The sequence below is a fragment of the Mesoplodon bidens genome, assembly GCF_964165515.1.
Source record: "Mesoplodon bidens genome assembly, chromosome: 1".
Taxonomy (NCBI): Eukaryota; Metazoa; Chordata; class Mammalia; order Artiodactyla; family Ziphiidae; genus Mesoplodon; species Mesoplodon bidens.
The window spans coordinates 148520504-148535771 of NC_138176.1; the positions used below are offsets into that span (position 1 = coordinate 148520504).

The window sequence follows — 15268 nt, forward strand, 5'->3', positions numbered from 1 at the left end:
TCATCTAAAAAGAAAAAGAGGAGATGGAAGGAAGGCCCAGATAGAGGCAATAGTTGTACAGCTGGGAGGAGCAGCAAGAAAGCCAGTGGGGAGATCGTCGACACACATTCATTTCCACACCTGCTCAGAACAAATTTTAGCAAATTCTTACCAGTTCTTACAGCGGATGTAAACAGATGCTGCTCTGTCATAGTAGAGACCTTTTTCATAGAGTTGAGCTGCTTCTGAAAATTGCTAAAATAATATGAGATTATCAAAATACTAAATTTATTATGTATGAGACCACATGAATATTTATTCACAGAAATGTCTACCTTCATATTCTCCAATATGGCTCCACAGTCTTTTTTAAGGACCCTGCTGGGGTGCTTGAGGGCTAGGCTAACCCCTCGGCGGATGTCTCCCATTCTTATGGACATCTGGGCCACGCCAGCCAGACATACCTCATCATGTTCCTGAAATTAGAAGGCAAATAACTAATGAATCAGACCCTAACTTAAAATGATGTATTCTAGCCAAACAATTTAAATCTAAAATGAGCCCAAAGGTTATGGTTTACTTTCATTAATCTTTTTCTGGCAAATCTCAAGATTTTGAAATAACATTGAGTCTTTTAAAAAAAATCATCTGTTGTAAAGTTATATTTTTTTCTTTAGAAGTCTAGATCTTTTGTGCTCAAGACCAAATTTTTACTGCCTCTTTGTCGTAATACCTTGCTTCTTGGTATAAAATTTTATGTGAGAGGAAATATACTGGGCACATAGCATAAATGCTATGTATGAATAACATTAAAAGAGAAAATACTTATCAAACTGAAAATTTCTCTACTAGGTCTGATGAAACATAAAACCTTTATTTATTTATTTTGTGACAGAGGAACTGAATTTTGTATTTTATTTAATTTTAAATAACTTAAATGGCCACATGTGACTAGTGGTGACTGTCTTTAATAACACAATTAAGGACGAACTTAAATAGATGCAGCCAAACAAAGAAAATGTCAAAACCCCAAGAGATAAATGAACAAAGGATATAATCAGGCAATTCATAAAAAAAACATACAATTGGCCAATAAATAAATAAAACATGCTTGACTTCACTAATAATCAAACACAAAGTAAAATGAAATACCTTCTTTTCTTTGGCTGATCAAATTGGTAGAGATTGGTAGTGTTGAGAATGTGAGGGAAACAGACACTTTCCTACACAACTAACAGCTGGATGAATTACTACAAGTTCTTTTGGAGAGCAATCTAGCAGTACAAAAAATTAAAAGCACACATTTTATGACCCAGAATCCCACCTGTAAGAATATATCCTGCAGAAATACTGTTTTAAGTAGCTAAAGATATATATACTAGGTAGAATATTCATTGTGGTGTTTTTGATAGAAACAAAACCCCAAACAACTACAATATAATCAATAAGGGAGTGGATGAAAAAACCATGGTACATCCAAACAATGAAATTTTAGAAGCTCTTAAAAAATTAAAACATTCATAATGTATTGATTTGGAAAGACCATAAAGCAAAAATGTTGCTTTTCACAGAATGGATTCTCAGTTGATCTTTGCTGAATGAATGGAAGTGAATGATTTCATTTTTAGTAAAAATCCCTATTATATACATATCTGTATGCTTAGCAGAGATTCTGGATGGAAATATATAAAATCATGAACAGTGGTTACCATCAAGGAGTGTGGATGGAGGAGAGAACATTGGACTCTCACTTTGCAGGTTAACATACTTTGGTGATTTTTCAAATTGACTATACTGATATTGTATTACTTTCGTAATAAAATGCTAGATATAATATAGAAAAGAAAAAGATTTTCAATCTTGACATCACCTAACTTAAAAACATCAATTTTTATCGCAAAATTTAGCTTCTGGAGCTAAAATTCTGGGATCGTCTGGGATGGGAGAATGGACTGGAATGGTGGGTAAAGTACATGCTTACCAGGTTCATCATAAAAGATACAGCATAAGGAATGAAATGGCAGAACAAACTTTTATGGACTGGGAATTCACTTTCAAAGTGGTTACTGAAACTTTTTAAGAGTAAAAGGAACAGCTTTATGAAAATCATAGCTAGCCTGTAACTGGGAAGGGATAAAAATCATACTCCCAACCTTAATATGAAGCTCATAATTAGGGTGTAATGGGAAACATAGCTTTTTCAGACTGATAAAAATATTGTCAACTTCAGTTTTTAAGCGTTCAGTGTTTTAAAATGATTTAACCATATCCTTGCAAAGCTGTTAATAAACTGAAAAAAGGCTCACCTGCTATATACGGAATAAATACAATGCAAATAAGATTATTTTTTAAAGGAAACTAACAACAAACCCAAAGATAATTATGCATATCTTATCTTTATTCAAGGTTACCTTATTATCACCTGTTATTCCTTTCTCATAATGAGCCAAAGCATTTACATAATCACCCCTGAAAAAAAAAGTGAATTTTAATACACATTTAAGTATCTTATTTACATATACAAGATTTAAAAGATCATCTGTCACTGAATTGCTTAAGCACATAAAAGGTGTGATATACAACATTTATACATGCATTCTTTCAAGTGCAGTCCATTATTTTGCTACTTTAAAAATAATTATTAAGGGCTTCCCTGGTGGCGCAGTGAGTGGTTGAGAGTCTGCCTGCCGATGCAGGGGACACGGGCTCGTGCCCCGATCCGGGAGGATCCCGCATGCCGCGGAGTGGCTGGGCCCGTGAGCCATGGCCGCTGAGCCTGTGTGTCCTGTCTGGAGCTTGTGCTCCACAGCGGGAGGGGCCACAACAGTGAGAGGCCCGCGTACCGCCAAAAAAAAAAAAAAAAAATTATTATTAAGCTAGATTTTGCTAAGACTGTAAGGTACTAACTTTGCAGTATGCTAGGCATTTTGGGGAGGTACATTAAATTTTATGGGTCACTTTTGCTTAATTATCTCCTTTGGGGCACTAAAGACAATCATGTGACCATAAAAAAGAATGTTTTTCCCAAACACCCAATATTTATAAGTACAATATGTATTAAGAGAATCTGGGTAGAAATGAAGGAAAACACTGGGGATGACAGTATTAAGGGCCCTGGTTCTTATTCTGATTAGAAGTATTATACGTGAAATAAATAATACCACTCCCTATTCCCATGACCAATGCTAACATGGATCTGCATATCTAGAAGTCATATTTATTACCTCAATTCATTTTTATTGCTTGGAACAGAATGGATCAGTGATTTGCTTAAGATCAGTCTGGAGATCAATTGTCCTCTGAGAAATCATCTCCTCCATAATAAATTTACTTTCTTTTTTTTTAACATCTTTATTAGAGTATAATTGCTTTACAATGGTGTGTTAGTCATAACAAATTAATCAGCTCTGAAAATGGCATTATTTGAGCTCCACCTTATCAGCTTAGACCAGTTACTCAACCTCTCTCAGCCTCACTCAGTTTCCTCATCTGTTGGTTACAAGGAATTTTCTGGAAGAGAAGCCGATTGAGAACTTTGTTTTGGACAGCCCAGGGCTTCAGAGTCAGCAGTGTTCCTAAGTGCGAATTTCTAACACTTGGACCCAATTACGTCAATACAGCTAGAGATGTCTCCTGACAGTTCCTCCTTCAGGAGCCTGAGGTTTTCCTTGGCAAACCCAGTTAGGAGATGCTAAATTAAGACTTTGGAACTCTCACTTTATTTTTATGGTATTTTAGTTCGCTCACTTTATTATTATTTTATTTTGGAACTCTCATGTGGATCTAGCTCATTATTCTAGTGCCAGACTGGAGAGCTAAATCCCTCCCACAGGTGACAGACTGGTCCTGCTTTGATCTAATCAATGTCTTGGATGCAGAATAAAACAGACTGATGGAACTGAGCTCAGGCCTAGGGCCTTAGCATCAAAATCAGCAGCTGGTGGCTACTGGGATATCGGATGATGATGAGATATACTTTGTTCATTACTATTATCACAAGGGAAAGTCTCCTGATTTGGGGGACTGGGGTGTGTATCTAGATCAGGGTCCAGGGGTCAGCACAGAAATAGCAGTGAAAGTTTTGGGAATTGGTGGCTTCATGGTGAAGTGTTGACCAGAAAGGGTTAAAAAATATCAACAACATCACAGGCTTTCAACTAGCTCAGCTCTCTGACTATAATGAGACAGTTTTTGAGGGTCTGCTACAAAAACTTTGATTCCCCTGTAAGAAGAGACAATGGAAGTTTTCTGGATGGTTCCAGGGCTTACTTTGGTGTTTGTGCTCTGACAGGAGATGGTGGGTCATCTCCCAATGTATTGACCCTTTTCTCTTTACTCTAAGACCCAGTCACTCTCAGGACAGACACGGAGGGCCTTGTCCATTGTGTTAAGTACTAAGATTCCTATTTGACCTTTTCAACATATGGATTAACTGTATAAGAGGCAGAAATGTGCCAAATTTAGATCAAGGTTGACTAAGAAGAAATAAAATCTCAAAAGTTTTTATTTGCAAAATGGAAAATTTTAAATAAGGTATCTTGGTTAGAAATGAAAGAATACTTTTGATGGAATAATTTCTACAACTATTATCTGTCAACATTCTCAATGAATCTAAAGTCTATAGAAAACAAAGTGGAAGTATATAAAAATGTTGTTTTAAATGCTAGAACCATATTTTCTTTGTTCAAAAAACAGTATTTTTCCCATTTTACAGTTTTTGAAATTGGAATGTATCCTATAATAAATGTCAAAAGAAACTGTCCAGTTGTGATGTAACTGTCATTGCACATATACCTGTGAACTTATATTTGCAAATGAATTATTCATTTTTTGTCTCTGCAGGTATCTGCAATAGTGGCATTAACCATGGCTGAAGGTAAGCTTACAATTGGATCTTGAATGCCTCTAAACTTACACTTTTATGCAGCATTGAAATAAAAATGTATAGTGTGTCAATTAGGACTTCTGACAGTTAAGACCATCTAGCAATTAACAGCACTAGAAAATTCTAAATCTCTCAGAATAGATTATGGCATTTTCAAAGGTAGGAAAGATCTGTGAAGCCTATTCATCATGCATCATGAAGGATTATTATTCTAGCACTACATATCCACCTGTGAAAAGTTTCTGGCTTGATTTTCAACATTAACTGTTGAATTTTTATCCATGTGCAATTCAATTTACAAAAGAAAAAGTACAAATTTAAGCAAATAGAAGTTGTAGAACAAAGCCTGGTATTTTTCACTGTGCCTTGAAATCACACTGTAAATCCTCAAAGTGTTCAAAGAGGTCAAGGTCATGCGTGTAGGTTAAGAAAAGCAGAGTCACCCCAATGTTTATGTGTAACTGTTGTTGCCCGAATGTGATTCAAAATAATATTTAGACTCTAAATATAGAAAAGGCTTAGACCCCAACTTAGACTTTGATGCTAAAAATGCAAGTGGATAAATACATGGATAAGACATCATTAGTTAGAATAAAACACTTTTTGGATGTATAATTAATATGGCTTTTTCCACCTAAGAAGCAATTATTAAATCAATGGATTTAATTATTAAATCAATGGCCTTATAATGAACAGCAGTTTAGAATTGAAGATATTCAATAATTAGATACTGACTGAAACATATAAAGACAAGTACTTACGTGAATTCAAGCTGAATAGCATATTCTTTTGATATAAACGGTATTTGGTCTGGGGCTAAACGCTTTGCCAGTTGTAGAGCACTGTCCCAGTGCTGTAAATCCCTTCTCATCTATTAGGAAGAGAGAGATATTAATTTCAAATAGCAAATTATTCTGCACAGTCACCATACAGTTTTTTTTTTTTTTTTTTTTGCGGTACGCGGGCCTCTCACTGTTGTGGCCTCTCCCGTTGCGGAGCACAGGCTCTGGACGCGCAGGCTCAGCAGCCATGGCTCACGGGCCCAGCCGCTCCGCAGCATGTGGGATCTTCCCAGACCGGGGCACGAACCTGTGTCCCCTGCATCGGCAGGCGGACTCTCAACCACTGCGCCACCAGGGAAGCCCCCACCATATAGTTTTTAATAAAAGTGATTACAGATACTTTTTGTTTTAAAAATGAAACTTGGTCTTTCCAAAGACAATAAATTACTATAGCATACATTCTCAATGCAGGTGACAGAGCCTCCAAAAGGGTGAAAATTGGTTCTTGGGGACCAAAAACATCTTGGCTATTACAATGGTTTGTGGCCCTCCAAAACTCAATCCTAAACAAAATCTTATTCTCTTTAGTATTTAATTTTTCTCCATAGGAAAAAATTAAATTGAATTAAAATTAATTCAATCAGCTAAATTAAAATTAATATTTCTTTTTAGAGGGGAGATAATAAAGAAAAAGTTGAGAAATACTTTACTGTAGGAACTGACGTTATTTTCTGAGAAAATCTGAATGTATATCAGGAGACAAATAGTAGCAAACATAAATAAAACGTGAACGTGTCTTTCTCTCTGGCTCCCAAGGTCTTTTATCTGTGTCTGGTACACAATTCCACATATAAACTAACCATTAAAGATTAAACCATTAATTTTTTAGAGTTCACTCCTCACTTTATTCACTCTTTGTAAAGAATTAATAATGGCTAACATTTTGTAAGTGCTATTTTCTGCCAGGTACTGTTTTAGGACATTAGCCTATTTACTTTTTTTTTTTTTTGCGGTACGTGGGCCTCTCACTGTTGTAGCCTCTCCCGTTGCGCAGCACAGGCTCCGGACATGCAGGCTCAGCGGCCATGGCTCACGGACCCAGCCACTCCGCGGCATGTGGGATCTTCTCAGACCAGGGCACGAACCCGTGTCCCCTGCATCGGCAGGCAGACTCTCAACCACTGCGCCACCAGGGAAGCCCAGCCTATTTACTTTTCACAACTAGGCTTTTTGTAATGAGCTGCTCTTGTGCCCATTTTAGGGATCCAGAAACTGAGGCAAAGAGAGGCTAGTTTTGCACACAAATTCTCATTGTTAGTGTGTGGCACGGCTGGGCAGTAGGGCTTTGCTTCCAACCTCTTTACTTAGCTAACCTATCAGTCTTCAAAGTGAGGTTAAAGGAACAACGGGGTTCAATCACCTCTTTCCACTGAGAAGCCATCACCTTAAATCCTTTACAAATCCAGCAGCACACAAGTGTCCATAGTTAATGCAGAAGAGCTGGGATGACATCGTTGCCCTCACTCAGTGCAGCCATGTTCCTACTTCAGTGCTTACCAATCCAAGTTCTGTAAATTTCTCAGGGTGTCCCCAATGAGCTCAAATAATGTTGTAAAATTATCTAATTTTTTCTTAAAACAAAAGTAATTTAGTTCACTTAAAATTTAAAAATGAAAATTTGCTACAGAACAATTTGAAAAGAGAAGTTGTGAAATCAACAGCAAATATGCTTCCCCCTATGTGGTTGTAGAAATGCTGGCTGGGGTGAAATAATGTGAGTGTCAGCAGCCACCATCTCTGTCTTTACAGCCCTTCAGGCACTGTTCCAAAAGATCTAACCTCATTATTAAATCTTTACAACACCCTGTGGGCTAGATATTGTTATCCCTCCTTTAAATGGGATCTAGGGCACAGAGAGATGAAATAACTTGTCCAGTGTTACACAGAGCTGGGATCTGAACCCAGCCACGTCCAACTCTAAAGTCCATGTTCTTAACCGCTACTCTACACAGCCACAGCTCCTTCCTTCCTTGCGTTGAACTAGGTCCTTCACTCCTCTCTGATCCTTCACCTGCAACACTCACCTCTGGGAAACTAGTGATGATACACAAACCTTAACCTTCTCTTCATACAAAAGAGAATTTCACATAATAAATAAAAGACAAATGCACCTCAATTTTCCCATTTGGAAAATAGAGGAAATAACAGTATTATCTCACAGGACTGTTGTGAAGGTTAAGTGAATTAAAATACGTCAATGCTTAAAAAAGTGTCTGGCACATGTGAGCACTCAATAAATGGTGGCTGTTCAGAGATAAACCCATGCACCTATGGTCACCTTATCTTTGATAAAGGAGGCAAGAATATACAATGGAGAAAAGACATCCTCTTCAATAAGTGGTGCTGGGAAAACTCGACAGCTACATGTAAAAGAATGAAATTAGAACACTCCCAAACGCCATACACAAAAATAAACTCAAAATAGGTTAAAGACCTAAATGTAAGGCCAGACACTATAAAACTCTTAGAGGAAAACATAGGAAGAACACTCTTTGACATAAATCATAGCAAGATCCTTTTTGACCCACCTCCTAGAGAAATGGAAATAAAAACAAAAATAAACAAATGGGGCCTAATGAAACTTAAAAGCTTTTGCACAGCAAAGGAAAACATAACAAGACAAAAAGACAACCCTCAGAATGGGAGAAAATATTTGCAAATGAAGCAACTGACAAAGGATTAATCTCCAAAATCTCCAAGCAGCTCATGCAGCTCAATATCAAAAACAGAAACAACCCAATCCAAAAATAGGCAGAAGACCTAAATTGACATTTTTCCAAAGAAGATATACATATTGCCAACAAACACATGAGAGGATGCTCAACATCTTTACTCATTAGAGAAATGCAAATCAAAACTACAATGAGGTATCACCTCACACCAGTCAGAATGGCCATCATCAAAAAATCTACAAACAATAAATGCTGGAGAGGGTGTGAAGAAAAGGCAACCCTCTTGCACTGTTGGTGGGAATGTAAATTGATACAGCCACTATGGAGAACAGTATGGAAGTTCCTTAAAAAACTTAAAATAGAACTACCATATGACCCAGCAGTCTCACTACTGAGCATACACCCTGAGAAAACCATAATTCAAAAAGAGTCATGCACCACAATGTTCATTGCAGCTCTATTCACAATAGCCAGGACATGGAACCAACCTAAGTGTCCATCGACAGATGAATGGATAAAGAAGATGCAGCACATATATACAATGGAATATTACCCATCCATAAAAAGAAACGAAATTGAGGGCTTCCCTGGTGGCGCAGTGGTTGAGAGTCTGCCTGCCGATACAGGGGACGCGGGTTCGTGCCCCGGTCCAGGAGGATCCCACGTGCCGCAGAGCGGCTGGGCCTGTGAGCCATGGCTGCTGAGCCTGCGCATCTGGAGCCTGTGCTCTGCAGCAGGAGAGGCCACAGCAGTGAGAGGCCCGCGTACCGCAAAAAAAAAAAAAAAGAAAAAAAAAGAAACGAAACTGAGTTATTTGTAGTGAGGTGGATGGACCTAGAGTCTGTCATAGAGTGAAGTAAGTCAGAAAGAGAAAAACGAATACCGTATGCTAACACATATATATGGAATCTAAAAAAAAAAAAAAAAGGTTCTGAAGAACCTAGGGGCAGGACAGGAATAAAGACGCAGACTAGAGAACGGACTTGAGGACACAGGGAGAGGGAAAGGTAAGCTGGCATGAAGTGAGAGAGTGGCATGGACGTATATACACTACCAAATGTAAAATGTATAGCTAGTGGGAAGCAGCCGCATAGCACAGGGAGATCAGCTCCATGCTTTGTGACCACCTAGAGGGGTGGGATACGGAGGGTGGGAGGGAGACGCAAGAGGGAGGATATATGGGGATATATGTATATGTACAGCTGATTCACTTTGTTATAAAGCAGAAACTTAACACACCATTGTAAAGCAATTATACTCCAATAAAGATGTTAAAAGAAACAAAAAAAATACTCTTAAAATAAACATCTTTGTCTATAGAAAAGAAAGAAAGAAAGAAAGAAAAAGAAATGGTGGCTGTTTTTATTTGTGTGCGTTTTTGTAAGTTATGGAATCTGTCCTCTCTGGACACAGTCTGACTTTAAATTATTTGGTAATGTTACAATACCATGCCTTTTATGGCTCCACAGAATGCACATTGAAAATATTTCTTAAGTTAATGAATACTCAGGAACTCTTAAAGCTGAAATCTGAATTCTAGGAGGCGGAAGGCATGTGGTATCTGGTGCTGAGAGATTTTAACTCTACAAAAGGTGAGAGCCTCTTTGCACGTTTTTCCCCTCATTTGCTGCCATACCTCCAGGGCAGCAATGGGACAGCTGGATGCCAGGTACAGGTCCTGAGCCAGGTTGAAATCATTAGTAAACATGGCAAGATGTCCTGCCAAAAGACTGTAGTCCTCTATTCCCTACAAATAAAAGCAGTTTTAATGAGAAGAAATACAAAGGTTTTTTATTTAAGGACTGTACTTAGGAGAAAGTGGTAGTGGTCTATCAATTAATTTGTTTATGAGTTAGGTAAGATTAACTGCAGAAATTTTAAATGTTTGACTAAACACCATTTAAATGCTAATCTGATAATTCCCCTAAGATGCTGTTTACCTTTATTTGTTCCAAGGACATCACCATGCCAACGTTTCCAATTGTCCGATAAACACGGATTGCAAACTCCACTTCCATGTGGTGTAGACAAGCTCTGGCCAACTCATTCCAGGCAGCATGATCACTCAGAATCTTGCACATTTCCCAAGCATCAGAAAACCTAGCAGTTGAATACATAAGCTTAATCAAGGAGCTCTATTTGCCCCCTATTAGGCAACTTTCAGATTGTACATAACTTAATGTTATGCCCTAGATAAATTTTGCAGAAACATTTCTTAATCTTTAATCATTTTCAAGTTATGAAAAGCTATATAAACTTTTCTTCCAGTTTTATGCAGATGTTTTTTCTTGAATTTCTTGAATTAATCTGAATCTATTCTGTATAACCACCTTCCCTCATCAACAACTGATTCTGTTTATTTATTCTTGGTTTACTTCACACACAGATGAAAATTATTTTTGTTCTCACATAAGTCTAATAAAATTAGTACTCTATTCCTATAAACTGGGAACTTTAAAACAGGGGTCAGCAAACTATGGCCCACAGCTGCCTGTTTTGGAGAATAAAGTGTGAGTGGAACACAGACACTCACCTGCCCGCTCTTTATGGACTGTCTCGGCTGCACTTGCACTGCAACAACTGACCTGAGTAGGTGTGACAGACCCTATGGCCCTTAACGCCTGAAATACTTACCATCTGGACCATAACAGAAAAAGCTTGCTGACCTCTGGTATAAAACTTAACCATAAATGCCAGTGAGACTTTTTGTGGAACCCCTACATTAATGAATATGTTACACCTCCCCCTCTATTCACTGATGCATTTTTCTATCCAACACACATTCACTGAGCACCGTTATGTGCCAGGAACCAAGACATAAGGCTCAAATGCAGATCACTGTCCTTCAGGCAGTCATACTTGGGGAAGGTGGAAGAGCCAGGTAAGAAAACAGATGACTATGACACAGTATGACAAAGGTACTGGAGTGCCTACAATATGTGGATCTTTGTGCTAAGTGCTTTGTATAAATTCTCTCGCTGGATCACCCTAACGACCCTATCCATTATGTATTATTATTATTTCTCCTTTAGAGATGAGGAAAGTGAGGCTTAGAGGCCTTAAAAATCCAGCCCAGGTCACATAGTGGTAAGAGATAACATGTGCTAAACCACTCTGCACACCAGATCCTGGCTCTAAGGCAACACATCGGAAAGGCCCTGACCTAGACTGCCAGTGGTCGGGGCTTCTGGGAAGGCTTCCTGGAGGAGGAGAGCACTCCACTGTATGGTGAAGAATGAGGAGTTACCGTCCACAGAGACAGGGAGGGGCAGCCCAGGATGAGAAAGCGGCTCATGCCAAGGCAAGAAATAATGAAAAATACTGAATCCAAGCAGTCAGTGCACAGAGAGGAGTGGAGGAGTGGGGACAGATGAGGAGAGCATGAAATCATCATGAGCCTGGCATGTCATGCTGAGGTCCCCGAAAAGCAGGTGTTTCTTCCTAAAGGCTACAGGAAGTCACTGGAAGATCTTCAGCAGGGAAATGAGAGGATCAGATTCACATTTTCCAAAGTGTATAGAGAATACATTAGATTGTCATCAGGCTACCAGCAGAGAGAGCAGTCAGAAAGTGGTTCTGCTATACATTACTCCACGTGAGGGCCTGAGTTAAGGTGGGGGAATAGCAGAGGACAAAAGGACCTGGGGTATGTGTGTGTGTGAGGGTGTGTGTGTGTGAAGTGTGTGTGTGCATGTGTGTGAAGGTGTGTGTGAGGGTGTGTGTGTGAGGGTGCGTGTGAGGGTGTGTGTGTGTGAGGGATGTGAGGGTGTGTGTGAGGGTGTGTGTGAGCGAGCATGTGTGTGAGGGTGTGTCTGTGTGTGAGGGTGTGAGAGTGTGTGTGTGAGCGTGTGTTTGTGAGCGTGTGTTTGTGAGGGCGTGTGAGAGTGAGGGTGTGTGAGAGGATGTGTGTGTGAAGCTGTGTGTGTGAGGGTGTGCGTAGGGGTGTTTGTGTGTGTGTGAGGGTGTGTGTGTGTTAGGGTGTGTGTATGAGGTGTGTGTGTGAGGGTGTGTGTGTGCGTGTGTGGGTGGGTGGTAGAGCATGTGCACAATGTGTTTCGGGCAGGGGGGGAGGCTGGGGAAGATGATGAGGCAAGTTTGAAGAACTCATGGACTCCCAACTACGTATGACTGGGAGGCAGTGGTAAACAGAGGTTTCAGTCAAGGATGCACATTTTGGAGTCAGCCTCGTATAGATGGTACTGAAACCATCTTTGAGGAGATTCACTCTGGAAGAATAATTAGAGTGAGAAGAGAAGAAAGGAGCTCAAGGGGCCCTGAAGAAGAGCAACATTTAAGAGATGGTGAGAAGAATCAGAACCACAAAGGAATTCACAGTGGCCCTAAGAGGTGAGAGGAAAGAGCAGGAAAAGGAAATCTTAAGTAAAGTAAAATCAAACTTTGTTATGATGAAATTAAGAGTGTTGAAATAATTATGTTTATTAGAATTTCGCAATAACTGTGCTATTTGGGTGATGAGAAACCTTTTTGTTCTGAAGGGCTTTTCTTGGAATAAAGCACCGATAGTATTGTACAAAAGTACTTCCCTTAGAATTTATATACATTCTCATATCCATCATCTTATCTGAGCCTCACAATAATCCTGTGAAGTAAACGAGGTAAATACTATTACCTCTAACTATTTTAATAGAAGTTGACCTTTAAAATCACAAAAGCAAATGAGAGGCCCCACGAGAAGTGTTTAAAACCATACCTCTTTAGCATTAAAGTCTGCGTCAGCATCTGCCTCAGATCATTAAGCCCCACATCTTTTAAACTGTGGAGGAAGCTGTGGGTGCTAAGGTAGATGTTGTTTATTTTTCCACTCTGTGTCTGGCAGGTCAACTCTCCATTATATAACAGCAAAGGTTTATGACAGAAGGGAACTTTGGTGCCACCAGCCAAAATGACCTTGGATCCTATATTATAAAACAGACATCTTAATGCTGAAAGCTAATACTCAGCACACACATCAGAAAGGAATGTTTTAATTTCACTGCAATGGAAATGTATTTCTCACTAAATGTACAAAAAAAGTGATTAAGTACCTTGTATAGTGTCCTTGTGAAAGACATAAGTGTACACCTTATCATCATCGTAGGCAATAAACACACCTTTATCCATTGGCCAGTTTTCCCAAAGAACACCTTTAATGGTTGGTGAAAAATCTGGAATCTCATAGGTAGCATCATTAACCTACAAAATAAGGATTTATAGATTTGCCCCAGGTCTGTACTTAAACCATTATCATTTGCCTTGGTAGGAAGGAGCCTGTCTACAGCCTTAGCTGGCAAAGCTTACCAACCCACATTCAACTCAGCAACATCCCAAGATAAAGGAAGAAAAGTTTCTTTTCCCATTCCTAGAGGTCTGGCTTGAAAAAAAACTGTAGTTATATGGAAAATCAAGGATTTTATCTAAAATTTGGTGAATTTGCAGGAAAAACTACAAGTCTGGACACAAAACTTCAGGTTAAGAAAAAAAAGTTGAAGTTGCTCAAGATGATGGAAATTTAAACTATGAACACACTTGTGCTTAGAAAATTTTCAATAGTACTGGGTACAGAAATGCTCCAACTAGAGAAGAAACAAATTAATTTGTGTATGATTTGAGATTTAAATAAATTACACTCGGTATGTTTTATTTCAAAAACTTCTCTACAGTGCAATTCCAACAAACATAAACTGTAGTTACAGTAATATAAGCTATTAAAAAAATCAGTCCACATATTCCAATTCCACATATTCCTCAGGCAGATAGGCTTATATATATCCTCAATGTGGAGCTAAGAAACACCTGCCTACTCTCTAATCTATCTTCCTCTCAAAATAAGAATGAAATATAAAATTCCTATAAATAACTAATATTATACAGCCATACAATACAGTATGGCCACTATTTAATATCCACATGTGGCTCTTAAGCACTGAAATGTGTCTAGTCCAAACTGAGATGTGGGTAAGTGTAAACTACCCACCAGATCTCAAGGAGTTAGTATGAACAAAAGAGTGTAAAACATCTCATTAATAATTTTTATGTTGATTACATACTGAAATGATAATATTGGGTTAAATTAAAAATATTATTAAAATTAATTTCACCTGTTTCTTTTTACCTTTCTAAAAAATGTGACTAGTAGAAAATTTAAAATTATATATGTAGTTCAAATTACATTTCTATTGGATAGTGTTGCTTACCAAGTAGTGTACTTATATTTAATTATACTTATTGTACTTATATGTACTTAATTTACCTTATAAATTACTTTTTGTAAATTATACTTACTGAATTTAATATATAGAATTACTTTAAGATATGAAAGTATATATATAATTTAATAGATTATAATTTAATATATTGAATTCTAATCTCTTACTCTATAAGACAGATTCTATTATGCCCATTTTGCAGATGAAGAAACTGAGGCACACAGAAATCTTCCCAAAGTCATACAGCTAATATGTTGAAGTGTCAGGATTTGAACCAGGCAGTCTGGCTCCACAGTCTATGCTTCTAGCCACTATGTCATACTGACTCTCAGTTTGTAAGGATGAGCACACCAGTGTTAGATGGTAGAAATGTTTTAAAGGGGGTAACCATTTGTTAAATGCTTACTATGTGGCAGATGCTATACTGAAAGGTTTATGTGCATTATCCCATTTAATTTTTATACAATCTACAAAGTAAGTACTGGAACCATTTTCATTTTATAGATGGGGAAACTGGGAATCCAATCAAAGTGAGAGCCCTGGAGGAAGCTGGCCTAGTCTCACACCGCTGATACCATGTGCTGACTGTGTGACCTTGGACAAGTGACTTACCTTTTCTATGCCTTAATTTCTCCACCTGTAAAATGGTAAGATGGGAGTATTTATCTCTGGGGCTGATGTAAG

The 15268-nt window shown here is 38.3% G+C and overlaps 1 protein-coding gene across 3 annotated transcripts in view; it reads right to left on the reverse strand.

Annotated features, from left to right (window-relative positions):
• WDR19 (WD repeat domain 19) overlaps positions 1 to 15268 on the reverse strand; it is an 88928-nt gene that overhangs the window by 30094 nt on the left and 43566 nt on the right. For all 3 annotated transcript variants that reach the window (XM_081250413.1, XM_081250412.1, XM_081250414.1), the window contains exons 16-23: positions 13424 to 13571; positions 13090 to 13294; positions 10319 to 10478; positions 10015 to 10125; positions 5626 to 5735; positions 2391 to 2448; positions 315 to 455; positions 152 to 234 (exon numbers count right to left, since the gene is read on the reverse strand). In XM_081250413.1, the coding sequence (XP_081106539.1) occupies positions 152 to 234; positions 315 to 455; positions 2391 to 2448; positions 5626 to 5735; positions 10015 to 10125; positions 10319 to 10478; positions 13090 to 13294; positions 13424 to 13571 (1016 nt within the window). The remainder of the gene's footprint in view (positions 1 to 151; positions 235 to 314; positions 456 to 2390; positions 2449 to 5625; positions 5736 to 10014; positions 10126 to 10318; positions 10479 to 13089; positions 13295 to 13423; positions 13572 to 15268) is intronic.